This window comes from Equus caballus, chromosome 2 (assembly GCF_041296265.1).
Source record: "Equus caballus isolate H_3958 breed thoroughbred chromosome 2, TB-T2T, whole genome shotgun sequence".
Lineage (NCBI taxonomy): Eukaryota > Metazoa > Chordata > Mammalia > Perissodactyla > Equidae > Equus > Equus caballus.
This window is the reverse complement of record NC_091685.1, coordinates 57,622,628-57,643,315: the sequence shown is the minus strand read 5'-3', so window position 1 is coordinate 57,643,315 and position 20,688 is coordinate 57,622,628. Positions and strand designations below refer to the sequence as shown.

Here is a 20,688-nt window from a genome sequence, read left to right as displayed (position 1 = left end):
CTAAAATGGGGCCTCAGAAAAGTTCACAAAGGGGCCCTCTGACACGTCTAGGGAACTGATGTAAGATGTGGGTTCCCCCTCACCCCAGAGGAGAGAGAAGCTGAAGAAATAAGGTCCCTAAGGACCCTACAGTGAAGGCGAACGGGAGAAAACTATTTCAGTATCTTTAGAACACGCAGGGGAGAAGATCTAACAAAGAGAAGAGGCTTTGAAAGGGCCAGACTGCAGACCGCTGACAGCAGTTAAACGTCTGAAATGAGGGCCCTAGGCGGGAAGAGGAATCCTACGGCAAATTCAGGGCAGGCAGCCAGCCATCTTAGGAGCTACTGTTGAGAGTAAAACCTTCAAAAACATGTTAAAACCCTCCAATGAAGTCTAAAGTGAGAAGAAGTACTATTATTCCAGTATTTTCCTAAGGTTCATGCCTTCTACACTGTCTTGAGTCAGAGGGACAAATGCACATGTAGGTACACTAACTGACGGTCTCACTTTAAGAGGCTATCTGTATCATATAGACACACCATACGACTTTCTAAATTGTTGAAATACACACTCCACCTTTTTTGAAATGTCGGTCCTCAGCTAACATCTGTTGCCAATCTGTTTTTTTCCTTCTCCCCTAAGCCCCCAGTGCATAGTTGTATATTCTAGTTGTAGGTCCTTCTAGTTGCGCTACGTGGGACGCTCCTTCAGCATGGCTTTTTTTTTTAAGATTGCCTTTTTTCCTTTTTCTCCCCAAAGCTTCCCGGTACATAGTTGTATGTTCTGGTTGTAGGTCCTTTTAGTTGTGGCATGTGGGATGCCGCCTCAGTGTGGCTCGATGAGCGGTGCCATGTCGTTGCCCAGGATCTGAACCTGTGAAACCCTGGGCTGCTGAAGAGGAGCATGCGAAGTTAACCACTTGGCCACAGGGTCGGCCTCTCTAGCTTTCTACAGAAGATAATACCTTTACCTTTAAAATTCAACAGAATTTTCAAAGCTAACTCCCTTGAACTTTCTTGAAGAGCTGTCGTTGCTCTATTTTAAACTCACTCTGATTTTCTTGAAACATGACCTCTTACCTCTCTACTCTGGCTGATCCTTTGGCAGCTCAAAGGGTATCTGTAAAATACATCTTTTTGTCATGCTTCTGTCAAGGAAACTTGCTTTATTGTACTACTTCCTTTTGAGAAGATAATAAACAAATTGGGAACTATTAGCAAAAGGTATAGAAAATAGAGATAGAAGGGCTAAATCCTCATTCTTCTTGTTTTTTTTTAAGGAAGATTAGCCTTGAGCTCACATCTGCTGCCAATCCTCCTCTTTTTTGCTGAGGAAGACTGGCCCTGAGCTAAGATCCGGGCCCATCTTCCACTACTTTATATGTGGGACACCTACCACAGCATGGCTTGCCAAGCGGTGCCATGTCTGCACCCGGGATCTGAACTGGCGAACCCCAGGCCACCAAAGCAGAATGTGTGAATTTAACCACTGTGCCACTGGGCCGGCCCCTAAGTCCTCATTCTTCTAATGAAATTATGCTTTTTTTTGAAAAAGGTTTCTTGTGTCTCTGAAGCTCCCAACATAAAGTACTACCGTCTGAGATAACTGCTTCAATGCTGGACTCCTACATCCCAAATGACATTAAGGAATTCCATAACTATGTGCTTTGGTGTAGTGTTGCCCATCCACTGCTAAGATGACCAGTGAGTATTATGACATGGCACTTGTCAGCAGGCTAAACTAAAAATGGGAGCCTAACGATCCCCCAAGTTTCCTTCACTAGTTGGTTGTGACTTGGAAAACTACAGGAAGATTATTTAAACATTATGTCTCAACACTAGTTTTTGTATTTCAAAATATCCTGACAGAGATTGACATGCAGTTCAACCTTATGCGTGCTGAAAGATGGAGAAACATCCCAGTAATTGACACCGAAGCTAGGAAATCCTCCCTCATCCAATGCCCTTCAGCAAGACTTCCAGTTCATAAGGGGATCATCCCACCTTCGTCAGTTCCCATTACCCTCATTGGTTTCAAAAATGCTGACATAAAACAACAGGAGGACGACAGGGAGGAGAGACGCAATAGCTGATGAAAACAGAGAGGCATGGGTGCTTTTTACCGCCACAGGGTCTACAGAGGGCATTTAGAAAATTTTTAGACATGCAGCTTCCTTTCTAGTTGGGCTAAATCACCTGGGGTTCAAAGACGAAAGCAAAGGGATCTGGCAAGAGTTAAGAAACCTCCAAAGTTCTAAGGGAAGTTTAAACCAATCACGTCCATGGTTCTATGAACAAATTTTAAGTAATTCCTAGAAAATCACTCATTACTTTTTATCTTGCCTTACTGGAACATGTTAAAAGGAACTGAGAGTCCAGAAGAAAGTAGGTTATTATGGAAAACCTTCCCCTTGGCCCTTAAAATCACTGGGTTTGAGTTATTCACTTAGAAATTCTCCTGTAATCAAGTTTTCTATCAGAAGAGAAGTTTTAGCCACTGAAATTTAAGAGATCTTCTTCACTGGTACCCTGTAGAAAGGGAAAAAAAAAGAAAAGAAAAAAAATCTCCTTGCATTTGAAAAGTTATTAGTCTGAAATAAAAGATATTACCTTCCAAAAACAAGAGAAAAGGCTGGCTAGTTCAAGTCAGAAACCCAGGGTGGAGGTTTCCAAGGCCCTTTTATTAGGGGAAAGTCCCATTTATAGCACAAGACTTCACATATGGATCAGACAATCAGAGCAGTTCCTAAAAATTCGGAAAAAATGGGAAAAACAAAACAGATGCAATTTTTATATATATTAAACATAAATAAAAGAATTTATAAAATCGTCACCTTTCTTACAGAATAAATGCAGAGTGTATTATGAATGCACCTCCAGGTTTAAGTTGTTTATGTTTTGTCTTCCAATAATAAATAAAATTTGTTAAGTTTTGGATCCACCAGTGCCACCACAGGACTCTGAGTTGTCACTGGCTTTTGTTCCCTTGTCGCTCCTGTGCGTGGCATTTGGTTGTGCAGGGGTTACTAATTTCACTGGCCCATCAGAGTGTTGGCTTTCTTTTCGGGGTGGCATCCGCTCATTAATTCGGTCCAGACCTCGGGCTTCTTCAAAACTCCGGATCCTGTGCTGAAGCGAAAACCCTCTGATGGCTACAGAAAAACAGGAAAGGGAGGAGCTCAATTAGACAGCAAAGCGAGAAGCTTCACGTTTCTTAGCACACAGCAATCTCCTAGAAAGAAACACAGAAGGGTGGCTACGGAGCATACGTCTGGTGAAGGGAAGAGGCAATATTGGATTTGAATTAGCCTTATCTGAAGCTACTGCTTCTTAAGGCCCAAAGGGCAGCTGAAACTGAAAGTAATTTTCAGAGCAGCTCAACAGAATTAATCACAGAAGTACATCTGACAAAAAACTAGGGTGTTCTTACTTAGCCCACATACATTTGAGAAAGAGTTTCTTATGGGCCAGACACGCACTCAATGCGAGAGAAAAAGCCAACACTAGAATAACAGAACAAGTTAAACAGAGTAGTTACTTTAGCACAAACATCACTGACCACAAAAAAAGTAACAAAAGAGCTAATCTTTTTGTTGAGAAGGACAGCTTTTTATCTTGCACAACCAGGAGCTGAACATAAGTTAAAACCCACCTAAAAAATAGCTTCTAGATACATTCTTTCTGATTGAACTTTTCTATCATCAAGGAAAGGCATTCCCATTTTAAACCACCTTACCTAACAAAACAAATTTATAGCACGTTTATTAATTCCAATGGTTTTCATCCTCAGATTCATAGACAATTTTTGTCACTTAAAATTTGTTTTCATAAAAACAAAGATAATTTAGCTTGATTGCCTTAAGGCAACTTCAGAAATGAATAAAACTAAATTCCTGCCTACCTTTGTGGCCACTCTTGAGGTCCCTTAGGATCCCTGGGTAAAGAGGCTGACCTGTTTGGATTTCTAGCGATCAAATGAATGTCCCTTGTATACGGAAGGGCTACAGGATTAAACCACTTGATCCCTCATGAGCAGCTGCTTAAGCTTCAGCCATTGCATTCAAACTTACAGAGCCCAGGAAGGACGTTAGCCATGGAGAGGGTCATTTAAATTAACACAGGAAACTCTCGGTGAGCATGCTTAGAAATATGTATTCCTTTTCTCATTGTTACAGTTCTGGTGATGCAATAATAAAAGATTTCAAATGCTGACAAAGTTTTTTAAAACCAGCAGACAGACACATGATTACATCCATCACAGGAATATGGCCATACCTTCCCGGGCCTCTACCGCTTCTACTGTGGCTGTAAGAGGCAGGAGCAGTGGCATGCAAAAATGAAGACAGAAACAGAGTGAGTAAACCAACAGCATTGCTGCCAGCACAGACATCCCAGGGTCCCACTTTTTAGCCTATTCTCATCCATAATAAAAGTTGGCTAGTTAGAGAAGTGAGAGGATTATTGCAAAAAACTAAGGGGAAATATGAGATGGGGAGAGTTTCTAATATTTTTAACATTCCAGGTGGCATGGGAACCTTTTAGCTAATGGCATCTATAGCTAAGACAATGGGGTCAGTCAGGCTGGCTCTAAGAGTTGTGTTGCTTTCCTCCTTTTAAACAGCCAGCGGCTAATTTATGTCTTGACATTTACTTATCAAAATAACTCACTGAGTCAAAGAATTTAACATTACAACTGTTCTTTAGTCTGAAATGGCTCAGATGGTATTAAATGAGCTGCTGCTGGGTCCTATTCAAAAAGTTATTTAAAACTACTTCTCAATGCTCTTAAGCAGCTTTTGTGGGGTCCAACTGTCCTTTTTAATTCCTTAATAAAAAAGAGTGGACTTTGACTAACAGACAGGCATTTGGAAGGAGAGAAAAATGAGTTATAAGTAGGGGGTTATTTCCTCTCTGGGGATGGAGTACTAAGCTGGCAAGGCATAAAACTATTCAAATCAGGACACACATTCACGTACCACCTGGGACTAGAGACACAGCAGAGGCTGACATTTCCAACCCACACGGCTTCCACTCACTGCAGGAGAGAGCAGGCCAATTACCAAGAAGGTGCTCTTCTTCGTGACAGAAAAGGAAGCAACTTAAAAATGAGTACCAACAGGTAAACTTCCTTGTATCCTCTTTTAAAGACAGTAAAAGCCCTAACATATGAAAAGGCTACAGCTTGTAGCAAGAAAGAGCCTATTAGGAGAAGAACCCTATCAGCTCCTTCAACAGCAATTTTTTAAAAGAAGGCAGGGAAGAATAATGAACAGTAACAGTTTGCTGTTTCTGAGGCTTTACATATTATCAATAATAGAGGAGAAACTGGATGAACTGAAAGTTAACTTCCCAATGTGAAAAATGGAAACTTGGAATCAACTCATCGTGTGCTTACTTTGTCAACCACGTGTAGGCACGTGTTAAAGCAATGTCACACCCTCTCTAATCGCCTCAAACAGAACAAATAAACTTCCGCAAGAAAACAACAGTGCCTTCCAACAGTGCATCACTGATGCAACTATGAGGAAGTGGGAGAACAAAGCATTGCCTGGAATTGTACAGAGTGCTGCTCGAGAGTTTAAAAGCTATGTGGTAAAAGGTGTACTAATATTACATTGTTTTGGGCCTCCCTAGATAGAATTGCTTTTTCCATTGAGTATTAAGATATCAGCCTGCACTGAGGGGCATTATAAGAAATAGACATATAAAACTGAGAAATTGGGTTTTTTTCTTTACTGAAATATATTTTTCTTCACTGAAGTATATTTCATATATCATAAAACTCACTTGTTTAAAGTGTACAAGTCAATGATTTTAATATATTTAGAGTTGTGCAACCATGCCCACTATCTATGGTTAGAACATTTTCATCTTCCCAAAAACAAATCCATTTTCCTCCCTTATCCCTTCCCTTTAACCCTAGTGTCAACTACTAATCTACTGTCTGTCTCTATAGATTTGCCTGTTCTGGACATCTCATATAAATGAAATCACATACTATGTGCTTTTAGTGACCAGCTTCTTTCACTTAGCATAACGTTTTCAGGGTTTATTCATGATGAAGTATGTATCAGTGCCTCATTCCTTTTTATGACTGAATAGTATTCCATTGTATGGTCATACCACATTTTGTTTATCCACTCATCAATTGATGGACATTTGGGTTGTTTCCACTTTTTGGCTATTATGAAGAATGCTGCTATGAACATTCACGTACAACTTTTTGTGTGGATATGTTTTCATTTCTCTGGGGTATATAACCAGGAGTGGGAACTGCTGGGTCATATGGTAATTGTACGTTTAATCATTGAAGGAACTGCCAGACTGGTTTCCAAAGTGCTACAACATTTTACATCCCCACCAGCAGTGTAGGAGGGTCCCAATTTCTCTACATTCTCACCAACACTTATTATCATGTCTTTTTGATCACAGCCATCCTAACGGGTGGAGAGTGGTACCTCACTGTGGTTTTGATTTGTACTTCCTTAATGTTTAATGATGTCAAACATCTTTTCACATGCTTATGGGTCATTTGTGTGTCTTCGGAAAAATGTCTATTTAAATGTTTTACCCATTTTTTAATTGTTATCTTTTTATTATTCAGACAGAGAGTTCTTTATATTTTCTAGATACCATCTCTTATCAGATATATGATTTGTAAGTATTTTCACCCATTCTTTGGGTTCCACTTTCTTGATGGTCCCATTTGCAGCACAAAAATTTTTAATTCTCATGTAGTTCAATTTATAACTGATCTGTTTTTTATATTATGGTCTTTATGACTCTTGTTCAGTTCTTGGCTTTCCTCTTTATTTTGGCTACTAGGAAGCTTGGAGTCTAATTTGTGGCTGACTATTGGCATTTTTTTTTGTTTTTTTTTGTGCTCCAATTTCCAAGCATATTTATTTGACTTCACTGTATTGAATGTATACTGTAACTTACTCAAATACCTCTTGGAACAAGATCGGGCATAAATGAATGTATGCTATAAAACCATACGAGGTATTGTTGGTTGAAAGTTCTCCAAATAAAGCTATATGAACAATAAAAGGTCTTTTGTGGCTAATGTTCCAGTTTGCCAATGAACCTGTAGAACTGAGACTCTGATAGGAAAATGACAAACTCAGTTTATATCAATCAATAAGAGAATAAGAAGCTCTAAAAAGTTGGCTCCAACTTTAGATTTGTTCTTCTTAAGCATTTCTAAAGATTTCTATCAATTTTGGAAGTATCAATAAACAATCCTATATTGATTAAAAACACTCATATTCAAATTAGGAATGAAGAGAAACTGGATATATTTGAAACTGAGAACAAAAGGTAGACCAAGGATTATAAACAAACAAATCTTCAAACAACACATCCATAAAATTCTCTTTGTTACTCATCCTAGATTTGCAGGTTTTCAAAGTCTAGAAAAAAACTGGTTCGGAGTAAAAGAACAACTTTGTGGATCAGTAAATTTTGAAAACTTTTCAAGTAAGATGCTTTAGGACATCCCCTTTCTTCTTTACCCATGGTGCTTCCTAGTAACTCAGAATCGCCTTGTCAGAGCTGCTCTCAGAACACCTCGCAAAACTCATTACCAAGCAAAGGAATGGTGGAAGGTATTTTGCTTACAAGAAACTGCACATTTATTTGAGAGGAAAAACTCAGTCTGAAATAGTTTATTGATCCTTTCTAGGAAACTACAGAAGTTAATTATATACTTCCAAGGAGAAAATGTTCATTCTTCTTTCCAAATAGCTAAACTCTAAGATTCCAGGATTCAATTTGAAAGAGAAGGAGGAATTCAATCCTATAAAAAGAAAGAGAAAGAAAGGGGCTCCTTCCTATCAGTCAACAGCACCGGGGTTCCCATAAGAAGCAGAGGGCTCCCATAAGTGGGGAGATGACAAGGAACAAGAAAAACTTAAGTAGAAACAAATCAATAAAACAAGGGAGCAAAAAGCAGCGGAACTAGTTCAAGTTGTTAGTGCTTCCACTCCAGTTTCCATGCCTGGAATTAGTCGTCCAACGATGTGATGTCGTGTCTCTTCCCCTTGTTGACCAGATCTACGTTTATTCTAACAAACATCAGTGTTTTCATTAGAGGGTTCCATAAAACCCTCTCCCTAGAAGTCAGCACCCATATAATTTTTAGAACTGACACTGGTTGTAGAGGTGACTGTGACACTGGAGTAGGATATGGCTTGCAGGCAGAGAGGCAAATTCTCCCTCTGATTGAGAAACTCTAACCAAAAAAAAACTAAGGTATAACACATAACAATTGAGGCATATCACGTGCACAAATCTGAACTGTACAGCTCAAGAGATTTTTATATACGTCTACACTTGTGTAACAACCACTCAGATAGTGATACAGAATGTTCCCACCACTGCAGAAGTCCCCTATGCCCCCTGGGTCAATATTCTCCCACTAGAGGAAGTGCCATTCTGACTTCTATTACCATTGATTAGTCTGCCTGTTCTTGAACATCATATAAATCAGACAGTCTGTGCTCTTTTGAGTCTAGCTTTTTTAGTTTACCATAATGTCTGTGAGATTCAACCATGTTTTTGCACGTATTCATAAAGTTATTTTTTTTATTGCTGATAGTATTCCATTGTACAAATATAAAAATTTATTTATCTATTCTAATATTGATGGACATTTGGGTTGTTTCCCATTCGGGGCTATTATGAATTAAAGCTAAGGTGAACATTCTTATGCACATCCTTTGCTGGACATATGCACTAATTTCTCTTTGATACATACCAGGTGTGGAATTGCTGGGCTATATGGTAGACATAAATTTTGCTTTACTGCCCCAAAGTTTTTCAAAGTGGCTGAATCAATTTACAAGCCCACTGGCAATGTGTGTAGTTCTAGTTCTCTACAAACTCACCAACACTTGGTACTGTCAGACTTTTTAATTTTAGCCATTCTGGCGAGTATGTAGTGGTATCTCACTGTGGTTTTAATATCCATTTCCCAGAAGAATAACTATATTAAGCATCTTTTCAGATGCTTATTGGCCATTTTGATACCCTCTTTTGTGAAGTGCCTGTGAAAATCTTTTGTCCATTTAAAAAAAATTGGTTGTTTATGTTTTTCTTACTGAACTGTAGTTCTTTTTATATTCTGAATACAAGTCCACTGTCAGACATAAGCATTGCAAAAATCTTCTCTCAGTTTATGGTCTGCCTTTTCCCTCTCTTAATTATGTATTTTTGTGAATAGAAATTCTTAATTTAATGAAATTTACTTTAAGGTTAGTAATTTTTGTGTCTTATTTAAGGACCCTTTATCTACACCAATGCCTATTCTGCATACTTTCTTCTTGGGAGTTTTACTGTTTTACCTTTTACATTTAAGTTACAGTGCATTCTGAATTAATTTTTGTGTAAGGAGAGAAGGGTCAAGATTCATTTTTCCCCCAAGATGAATATCCAATTGAAGGCTCAATTTTTAATTTTACATTGACTGCTAGGCAATGGGAGCACAGCTCCTGCGAGAGGAGCACTTCTCATACTCACCTGTCTCAATAGTCTGCTTTCCTCCCGAGAGGACACCCAGAGGGAGTGTGCCTGTAGGGGTCAGGCCCTTGAGGGTCAGCACACTCTCACTCTCTTCCCTGCAAAGGAAGATCAAAGCCCTGGGTTACTGCCAGGGTGTCTACCACTCAGCAATGCAAAGACATTTGAAGGCAGTTAAGACAAGATGCATAGAGATGGAGGACAGGTTCTCCTCACCACCCCTTCCCTGACCCAAAGGAAGGGACGTTTTCTGTAAATATTCCAATTTTAAACAATCGGTCAGGCCTTGCTTTTCAATTAGAGGCACTTAATAGCCAGGTGCTATCCTAATATTTACCATATTTTATCCCATCTAATCCTCCTAATAACTGTGTAAGGCAGGTCCTGTTATTATCACTCTTTTACAGACAAGGAAAACGAGGCACAAGATCACATGGCTAAGAAGAGGTACAGCAAGGATGTAAACATGGGTAGTCTGGTTCCAGAAGCCACACTACACCACTGCGTTCACTGCATCTAAGCTCATACCAAACAAATGCTTGCTACGACATTTCTAGTCACTGTAACATGTAGGTCTGATTCAATCTGCATGCAACCCGAACACCTACAATTCTAACACTAACTTCCAACTCTAAAAGACTGTTCTGAAATCAACTGCTAATTTGCTCTCAAAATGCTTTTACCCCACACTGTAATGACAGACTTATCCTTACCGAAGAACTGAAAAGACCCGGGCCATCTTCCCAATGGCTCTGATTTTATTCTTGATGATCTCCTTTCGAACTGTAGTGCCTCCTTAGAGAATACAAAGAACAAGTGAGTTAAAGGAATGTGTTAACAGGTTAGTTTGAAAAAATCCAAGATAAAGTATCTTTCTAAGTTTAAGAGTAGTTTGAAAAAAGGAAGTCAAGGCCTAAGTTTGCTTAAACAAAAATCCCAGGAAGTTCTAAGGAACAAGAGAAAAAACAACCCAGAAGAGAAAGAAAAAGATGAAGTAAAAAAATGGAGGGGCCACAAAAAAGACAGACGGAGCAAATCTATTAGAGGTGGGAACTTAACTGGGGTTCTGAAATGTGGAACACTGTGAAGGACGAAATAAACACATATAAACAAAGACTGTCACTACAGCAAAGATCTTTTGTGAGAATGCTGTGGGCCACCTTAGGATGCAGGGTTTGACCTGCCAAACGGCAAGTGATGATTCGAGCAGTTGTCTTCTGCAATGTAAACACAACTCACAGCTGGCTCACCTGAACTTAGTGAGGGCAGCTTCCATCCTATAATCCTCACTTACTCACAAACTGGTGAGTTATTTCCTATCACAGCAACTGTGCAGTACAAATTATGATGATGGATAAAGTATTTTATAAAGCAACACCAAAAAAGTTAACGCAGACTTTATGGCCTTTTCTCATCTAAGATTCAGGAAATAGCTCACACATGAGAAGCCAAGGTCCAGGCATGCACCAGATGAACACATTCAAAAGTCAGAAAAAGAAATATGGCCTCTCCTTCCTCACCCTTCCAGCTCTCAATATCCTGCAGGATCATATACGAGGTCCAGAGAAAACGTATACATTAAAATAGAAAGGGAGGGTGGAGGGCCTGTCTGAAATTATTCAGCTACAACTAAACAAGTCTAATTAATAGATTGTATGGGACAAACAGTGAGTATTAAGCTCTTAGCACATTTTAGTGGTATACCTTTCTGATAGCTTGAAATGTAGTGATCTTCAGGGAGAAGAGACACCAAGAAACAAGGAGATGAAGACAGAAATAGGAGAAGAGGAATTTAAGTTTACATGGAAGAGAGAAAAAAAAAATCAAAGTGAAATGCAATGAGAGAAGCAGGCTATTATATTTATCAGCTCAGAAGAGACGTCCTTTGTATCATGATAGAACGTTAAATTACAGATTTCTTGTCAGTTTTTCCATTTCTTAAAAGTTTATAGTTTTACATTAACTCACATCTATTATTATCTAACATGTTCTATCCTCACAGATCATGACAATAAAATTAGACAAAAAAAATGTTATTTGTTGAATAAATGATGCTGAAAACAAGGAATAAAAACAAAGGACAGAACCAAGAGCTTGCAAATCTCTTAGTAAGTGCATTATGTTTTTGTTTAATGGATTCAATATCTTCCCCTATCTTTCTGGGGATATTATAGTTTTTCCTTTTTTAAGTTTGTATTTTCTTCAGAATCTCAAGTTCACTCAAGGTGCTTTTTGCTGTTTTTTGTTGTTGTCTCTCTTGGAAACTTTCCTGAGGCATCTGGTAGTGCTTGGTGTCTGCTCATGATTAAGACGGAGGGACCAAAAAGCTTTCAGAGTTGGCGGGTGACTGCTGACTTGGAGCTTCAGGCAGAGTGATCAGGGTGGGCTGTTGTTAGGGAAGTCTCTGTTTCAGTATCAAGCATGCATAGGCCACTTAATTCATCTGTTTTTGGCAAGGTATTGATGCCCTCAATTGTATCCCTGGTCCAGAAAATCTTTGGTTTACAATTTACTTAGAGATCAGCCTCCAGAACTGAAGAAGAGGTAGCTGCCTAGAGGCAACTGGGCCTTTACCTGCCTTTCCGACAGCTCTCACCGAGTCTACCCATTTTAGTTCAGTGCCCCTCTCTCCTCCCTCAACCCACAGTCCCCACCTCTAGCAACAGGTACTACCAATCTCTGCTTTTTGAGGATTCCATGCTGCAACTCAGCATTCTCCATTACTAAGTCAGGCTTTAGCTTTCTTGAATCGGCTAAGTCAGTAAACTAATTCATTCGTCTTCCAGCTTTCAAAAATCTATGCCTTTTTTAATCTTTCTTGTTGTGAAGTATGACAACATAGAGAAAAATACACAAAACAAATGTATAACTCAATGATTTATTAAAAAGCAAATGGCCACATAAGCACCACTCGGGTCAGTAAATAGCACCTTCCCAGCACCTCCAATGTCCCCCTTGGGCCCCTCCTAACAATAAGTCTCTCTCTTCCCAAAGCATCATTCTCTTGACTTTTATTGAAATCACTTTCTTGCTGTTCTCTATAGTTTTACCATGTAAGTGTGTATCCACTAGCACCATAGTTTTCATTGTACTTAAACTTTATGTAATTGGAACAAATATATATTCTTGTGTCTGGCTTCCTTTGCTCAACATTATGTTTGTAAGAGTCATCCATGTTTTCCCTGTTATTACTGTATACAATACAATAAAAAGTATATAACAATACAATAAAAAGTGTACAATAATTGTACATTGTCATTACTGTATACAATTCTACTATATGAATACAAAACAATATATCCTTTTTACTGTCAATGGTCATTTGGGCTAATTCAAATGTTTGCCTATTTTGAATTAGGCTCCTATGAATATTCCTGTGCACTTCTCTTTGCTGCACATATTTCTGTTAAGTATATTCCTAGCATTAGAATGCTCAGTTACAGAGTAGATATATGTTCAACTTTGGATAACAGTTTGGCATTATCTACTACAGTGAACGTACCAATTTATACTTCAGTATATGAGCATTCCTGTTGCTACACATCCTGGCCGAAACTTGGTGTTATTCATCTTTAATTTTAGCCAATCTAGTGGCTGTGTAGAATCATCTATTGTGGTTTTAATTTGCATTTTCATGATTACAAATATGGTTGAATATATTTTCATATTTTTATTGGCCATTTGGATATCCCCTTTTGTTAAGTGCTTGCTCAAGTCTCATTACTGGGGCTGGCCCCGTGGCCAAGTGGTTAAGTTCGCGCGCTCCGCTGCAGGCGGCCCAGTGTTTCGTTGGTTCGAATCCTGGGCGCGGACATGGCACTGCTCTTCAAACCACGCTGAGGCAGCGTCCCACATGCCACAACTAGAAGGACCCACAACGAAGAATATACAACTATGTACTGGGGGGCTTTGGGGAGAAAAAGGAAAAAAAATAAAATCTTTAAAAAAAAAAAGTCTCATTACTAATCCGTAGTTCTTTATATATTCTGCAGGTGAGCCTTGTTGGTTGTGCTGCAAATATCCTCTCACTCTGTAGCTTGTCTTTTTCACACTGTTAACAGAGTCTTCCGATAAACACAAGTTCTTAATTTTAATGTAGTTCAATTTATTAATAGCTTCCTGTATGGTTAGTGCTTTTTGTGTCCTGTTTAAGAAACTTTTCTCTATCCTAAGGTCATGAGATATTCTGTACTATAAATACTAGAAGCTTTATTGTTTTGCCTTTCATGTATTAAGTCCATCTGGAATTTATTTTTGTGTTTGGAATATGATAGGGGTCAGGTTTAATTTTTTTCTCAAATAGATTAGATATTCCCAAACTATTTATTAAAAATACCATCATTTTCCTACTACTCTGCAGGGGCACCTCTGGTATAAATCAAGTGTCCATGTATATGTTCTGGACTATTACTGGATTCTCTGTTCTGTTTCAATGCTTGTCTGTCCTCACACTAATAATTCCAATTACTTTAGCTTTAAGGTAAGTCTTGATATCCTATAGAACAAGTCCTCTCTCCTTATACTTCTTCAAGAGTTAAGCTTTTTCCATGTGAATTTTAGAAGCTATCCTTAGCACTTCCATATAAATCTTAGAATCAAATTGTCTGTTAATATTTGACTTGTTTTTGAATCCGTAGATCAATTTGGGAATAATTTATATCTTTAAATTATTGAGTCTTCCAATAATTCATGAACATAATATTTCTTTCTATTCATTAGGTCTCCTTTAATTTCTCTAATAATGTTTTAGAGTTTGTTGCTTAGAGGTATCATGCATCATTTGTTAGATTTATTGTTAGGGATGATACTATAAATGGTATCTTTTTAAAAATTTCATTTTGTTTGTTGCTGGTAGATACAAATACAAATAGTTTCTGCTAATTGACTTTGTATCCAGAAGCTCTGCTACATGCACTTATTGATTCTAATAATTAATCTACAGAATCTTTTAAATTTCCATTGCACATAATCATATCATCTTTAAATAATGATAGTTTTGTTTCTTCCTTTCCAATCTTTATACTTTGCATTTCTTTTTCCTGCCTTATTGTATTGGATATAACTCCTAATACAATATTGTATAGAGGTTTTGATAGCCAGCATCCTTGTCTCTTCCCAGGCACTAAGGCAGCCTTCAACATTTCACCATATGATGTTTGCTATAGGCTTTTATAGGTATGTTTGTCAGATTAAAGAACTCCTTTCTAAACCTAGTTTAAGAGGTCTATTGTAGACGAAAGATGACTCTTACCTATCTGTTTCTGTATCTACTGAGATAATGATTTTTCTCCTTTTCTTTCTGTCAATGCAGTGAATTATACTGATTTTTTTTTTAAGATTTTATTTTTCCTTTTTTCTCCCCAAAGCCTCCAGGCATACATTTTTAGTTGTGGGTCCTTAATAGTTGTGGCATGTGGGATACTGCCTCAGCATGGCCTGATGAGTGGTGCCATGTCCTCACCCAGGATCCGAATGGGCGAAACCCTAGGCCGCCGAAGCGGAGCACGTGAACTTAACCACTTGGCCACAGGGCTGGCCCCACTGATTTTTTTTTTTTTAAAGAAAAGATTGGCACCTGAGCTAACATCTGTTGCCAATCTTCTTTTTCTTTTCTTCTTCTCCCCAAAGCCACCCAGTATATAGTTGTATATTCTCGTTGTAGGTCCTTCTGGTTCTGCTTTGTGGGACACAGCCTCAACACGGCTTGATGAGTGGTGCTAGGTTTGCACCCAGGATCTGAACCAGTGAAACCCTGGGCTGCCGAGGCAGAGCACATAAACTTAACCACTCAGCCACAGGGCCTATTCTTTTTACAGATTTTTTTTTTTTTTGACGAAGATTAGCCCTGAGGTAACATCTGCCACCAATCCTCCTCTTTTTACTGAGGAAGACTGGTCCTGAGCTAACATCCATGCCCATCTTCCTCTACTTTATGTGTGGGATGCCTGCCACAGCATGGCTTGATAAGCAGTGTGTAGGTCTACACCCGAGATCCCAACCGGTGAACCCCAGGCCGCTGAAGCAGAATGTGTGAACTCAACCGCTGCGCCACTAGGCCAGCCTCCTGGCATTGGTTATTTTTGTCTTAAGTTTTTTACTTGGTAAGTCTTACCAGAGGTTTATCAACTTTATTAGTCTCTTGAAAACAGCACACTTTGTTCTTACTGCTCCTCTACATTGCATTTTGTTTTCTATTTAGTTAATATTGCTCTTAACTTTTTATTTCATTCTGTCTACTTTCTTTAGGTTTAATGTGCTATCCATTCTTTTGTTAATTTCCTGAGATGGATGTTGATTTTCCACCTTTCTTCTTTTCCCATATGTGCATTTAAGGCTACAAAATTTCCTCTAAGCATAGCTTTAGATGCATCCCTCAAATTTTGTTATTGTTTTTTCTCAAGTTTAAATCATTTTGTATTTAAGCACTGGTTTTACAAAATGTGGTATAAAAATAAGCCAAATTTACAACTTAATTTGTTTATGTAAATTGCTTTCAAAATACATTGCAGCTAAGATATGCATAAGATTTTATATGCATTTTGGAAGAAATCACACAGAAACAGCTGCTTTTTCAAAAAACTTGACCAATTTCACATTTCTTTTGGTCACTCCACCCCAGACATGCAAGGTGAAAGTTATCTGGACCTTGTAATGCCCATTGAACTATTCTGGGTGATGCTTTATCTTCTCTGCTTGTATGGTAACTTGGGAGATAAAGCCAAATGCCTGATTAAAATTTTTAAAAGAGAATTCTCTGTACATGGCATCTCTCATTTAATTCTGACCATTCTTCTGCTTTAAGGTGAAGTATAACTTGCTTCCTCTCCTTTGCTATCAACCAGTGAGCATCTGCTGATGTGGCTATCAGGCACCAGGGCTGCCTGATGCACTGCCTGCCCTCAAGGGTATTTTTTAGGTCATAATAGTTTGTAACATTGTGAAATTTCAGTTGTACATTATTATTTGTCAATCACCATATAAATGTGCCCCTTCACCCCTTGTGCCCACTCCACAACCCCCTTCCCCTCTGGTAACCACTAAACCGCTCTCTTTGTCCATGCATTAGTTTATCTTCTATATACGAGTGAAATCATGTGGTGTTTGTCTTTCTCTGTCTGGCTTATTTTGCTTCACATAATACCCTCAAAGTCCATCCATGTTGTTGCAAATGGGACGATTTCGTCTTTTTTTACGGCTGAGTAGTATTACATTTATATATATATATATGACATCTTCTTTATCCAACCATCAGTTGAAGGGCACTTGGGTTGCTTCCACATCTTGGCTATTGTGAATAATGCTGCAGTGAACATAAGGATGCCTAAGTCTCTCTGATATTGTTGATTTCAAGTTCTTTGGATAAATACCCAGTAGTTGGATAGCTGGGTCATATGGTATTTCTACTTTCAATTTTTTGAGGAATCTCCATACTGTTTTCCATAGTGGCTGCACCAGTTTGCATTTCCACCAGCAGTGGATGAGGGTTCTCTTTTCTTCACATCCTCTCCAACATTCGCTATTTTTAGTCTTAGTGATCATAGCCATTCTAATGGGTGTAAGGTTATATCTTAGTGTAGTTTTGATTTGCATTTCCCTGATGATTAGTGATCTTGAACATCTTTTCACGTGCTTATTGGCCATCTGTATATCTTCCTTGGAAAAATGTTCATATCCTCTGCCCATTTTTTGATTGGGTTGTTTGTTTTCTTGTTCTTCAGTTGTGTGAGTTCTTTATATATTTTGGAGATTATCCCTTGTGGGATATATAATTTACAAATATTTTCTCCCAGTTAATAGGTTGTCTTTTCGTTTGTTCCTGGTGTCCTTTGCCTTGCAGAAGCTCTTTAAGTCTGATGAAGTCCCACTTGTTTATTTTTTCTTTTGTTTCCCTTGTCTGAGTAGACATAGTATTCAAAAAGATCCTTTTAAGACCGATGTCAAAGAGTGTACTGCCTATATTTTCTTCTAGGAGTTTTATGGTTTCATGTCTTACTTTCAAGTCTTTAATCCATTTTGAGTTAATTTTTGTGTATGACAAAAGATAACGGTCTACTTTCATTCTTTTGCAGGTGGCTGTCCAGTTGCCCCAACACCATTTATTGAAGAGACTTTCCTTTCTCCATTGTATGTTCTTAGCTTCTTTGTCAAAGATTAGCTGTCCATAGATGTGTGGTTTTGTTTCTGGCTTTCAATTCTGTTCCATTGGTCTGTGTGTGTGTTTTTGTACCCATACCATGCTGTTTTGATCACTATAGCTTTGGAGTATATTTTGAAGTCAGGGACTGTGATGCCTCCAGCTTTGTTTTTTCTTCTGAGGATTGCTTTAGCTATTTGGGGTCTTTTGTTACTCCATATGAATTTTCAGATTCTTTGTTCTCTTTCCACAAAGAATGTCATTGGGATTCTGATTTGGATTCCACTGAATCTGCAGACTGCTTTAGGTAGCATGCACATTTTAACTCTATTTATTCTTCCAATCCATGAGCATGGAGGATCTTTCTATTTCTTTATGTCTGCTTCGATTTCTTTCAAGAATGTTTTATAGTTTTCAGTGTATAGGTCTTTCACCTCTTTGGCTAATTTATTCCTAGATATTCAATTCTTTTTGTTGCGATTGTAAATGAGACTCTATTCTTGCATTCTCCTTCTGTTAGTTTGTTATTAGAGTACAGAAATGCAACTGATTTTTTTGAGTTGATTTTGTACCCTGCAACTTTGCTGTAGTTGTTGATTATTTATAATAGTTTTCTGATGGATTCTTTAGAGTTTTCTATATAAAATTCATGTCATCTGCAAACAGTGAGAGTTTCACTTCTTCCTTGCCAATTTGGATACCTTTCATCTCTTTTTCTTGCCTAACTGCTCTGACCAAAACCTCCAGTACTATATTGAATAAAAATGACAAGAGTGGGCACCCTTGTCTTGTTCCTGTTCTCAGAGGGATGGCTTTCAGTTTTTCCCCATTGAGTATGATGTTGGCTGTGGGTTTATCATATATGGCCCTTACTATGTTGAGGTACTTTCCTTCTATATCCATTTTGTTGAGAATTTTTATCAGAAATGGATATTGGATCTCATCAAATGCTTTCTATGTGTCTACTGAGATGATCATGTGGTTTTTATTCCTCATTTTGCTAATGTGGTATATCACACTGATTGATTTGCAGATGGTGAACCATCCCTGTTATCCCTGGTATAAGTCCCACTTGATCATGGTGTATGATCTTTTTAATGCATTGCTGTATTTGGTTTGCCATTATCTTGTTGAGGATCTTTGCTTCCACGTTCATCAGCAATATTGGCCTATAATTTTCCTTCTTTGTGTTGTCCTTGTCAGGCTTTGGTATCAGGGTGTTGGTGGCCTTGTAGAATGTGTTAGGAAGTGTTCTGCCTTCCTCAATTTTTTGGAATAGTTTGAGAAAGATAGGTATTAAATCTTCTTTGAATGTTCAGTAGAATTCCCCAGAGAAGCCATCGGCCCCTGGAGTTTTGTTTTTTGGGAGGTTTTTGATTACTGTTTCAATCTCTTTACTTATGATCTGTCTACTCAAATTCTCTATTTCTTCCTGGTTCAGTTTTGGGAGGTTGTATGAGTCTAAGAACTTATCAATTTCTTCTAAGTTATCCAATTTGTGGGCATATAGTCTTTCACAGTATTCTCTTATAATCCTTTGTATTTCTGTGGTGTCTGTTGTAATTTCTCCTCTTTCATTTCTAATTTTATTTATTTGAGGCTTCTCTCTTTTTCTTAGTGAGTCTGACTAAGGGTTTGTCAATTTTTTTATCTTCTCAAACAACCAGCTCTTTGTTTCATTGATCCTTTCTACTGTTTTTTGTTTCTTTGAATTTCATTTATTTCTGCTCTAATTTTTATTATTTCCCTCTTTCTGCTGACTTAGGGCTTTGTTTGCTCTTCTTTTTCTAGTTCTGTAAGGTGTAATTTAAGATTGCTTATTTGAGATTTTTCTGGTGTGTTAAGGTGGGCCTGTATTGCTATGAATTTCCCTCCTAACACCATTTTTGCTATATCCCATATGGGGTGGTATGGTGTATTTTCATTCACATTTGTCTCCAGATATTTTTTGATTTTTCCTTTAGTTTCTTCAATGATCGATTGGTTGTTCACAAGCATGTTGTTTAGTCTCCACATATTTGTCACTTTCCCAGCTTTTTTCTTCTAGCTGATTTCTAGTTTCATAGTGTTATAGTCGGAATAGGTACTTGATATTATTTCAATCTTCTTAAATTTATTAAGGCTTGCCTTGTTTACCAACATATGGTCTATCCTTGAGAATGTTCCATGTGCACTTGAGAAGAATGTGTATTCTTCTGGTTTTGGATGGAGTGTTCTACATATATATCTATTAGGTCCATCTGGTCTAGTTTTTCATTTAAATCCACTATGTCCTTGTTGACTTTCTGTCTGGATGATCTATCCATTGATGTAAGTGGGGTGGTAAGGTCCCTCACTATTGTTGTGTTGTTGTTAATATCTCCTTTTAGGTTTGCTAATAGTTGCTTTATGTACTTTGGTGCTCCTGTGTTGGGTGCATATATATTTATAAGTGTAACATCTTCTTGCTGGAATGTCCCTTTTATCATTATATACTGCCCCTCTCTGTCTCTCATTGCCTGTTTTATCTTGAAGTCTGCTTTGTCTGATATAAGTATGGCAACACCTGTTTTCTTTTGTTTGCCATTTGCTTGGAGTATGGTGAGCCTGTGTTTGTCTTTAGAGCTGCGTTTCCTGGAGGCAGCATATTACTGGGTCTTATCCTTTAATCCATCTCACCACTCTGTGTCTTTTGATTGGAGAATTCAAGCCATTTACATTTAGAGTGATCATTGATATGTGAGGGCTTAATGCTGCAATTTTATCACTCGTTTTCCAGTTCTTTTGCCCTCAAGTTTTAATATGTACTACTTTTTTTTTTTAAAGCAGATTTCTTTTTTTTTAATATTTTTTTTTTATCTTTCCCTTTTTCTCCCCAAAGCCCCCCAGCACATGGTTGTATATCCTTCGTTGTGGGTCCTTCTAGTTGCGGCATGTGGGATGCTGTCTCAGCGTGGTTTGACGAGCAGTACCATATCCACACCCAGGATTCGAACCAACGAAACACTGGGCAACCTGCAGTGGAGCGCGTGAACTTAACCACTCGGCCACGGGGCCACCCCCCAATATGTACTA

At 38.2% G+C, this 20,688-nt stretch overlaps 1 protein-coding gene across 8 annotated transcripts in view; it reads right to left on the bottom strand.

Annotated features, from left to right (window-relative positions):
• Nucleotides 1-2,621: 2,621 nt before the first annotated feature.
• The window catches only part of PPP3CC (protein phosphatase 3 catalytic subunit gamma), a 97,781-nt gene continuing 79,714 nt past the window's right edge, over nucleotides 2,622-20,688 (bottom strand). For 3 of the 8 annotated variants that reach the window (XM_023636145.2, XM_070261255.1, XM_070261253.1), the window contains 4 exons: nucleotides 10,214-10,295; nucleotides 9,501-9,598; nucleotides 4,257-4,286; nucleotides 2,622-3,133 (listed from right to left, as the gene is read on the bottom strand). In XM_023636145.2, coding sequence (XP_023491913.1) covers nucleotides 2,907-3,133; nucleotides 4,257-4,286; nucleotides 9,501-9,598; nucleotides 10,214-10,295 — 437 coding nt within the window. In that variant the 3' untranslated portion in view covers nucleotides 2,622-2,906. Of the gene's footprint in view, nucleotides 3,134-4,256; nucleotides 4,287-9,500; nucleotides 9,599-10,213; nucleotides 10,296-11,204; nucleotides 11,232-20,688 lie in introns of all 8 variants that reach the window. The other 5 variants (XM_023636147.2, XM_070261256.1, XM_070261254.1 and 2 more) reach the window with 3 other exon arrangements.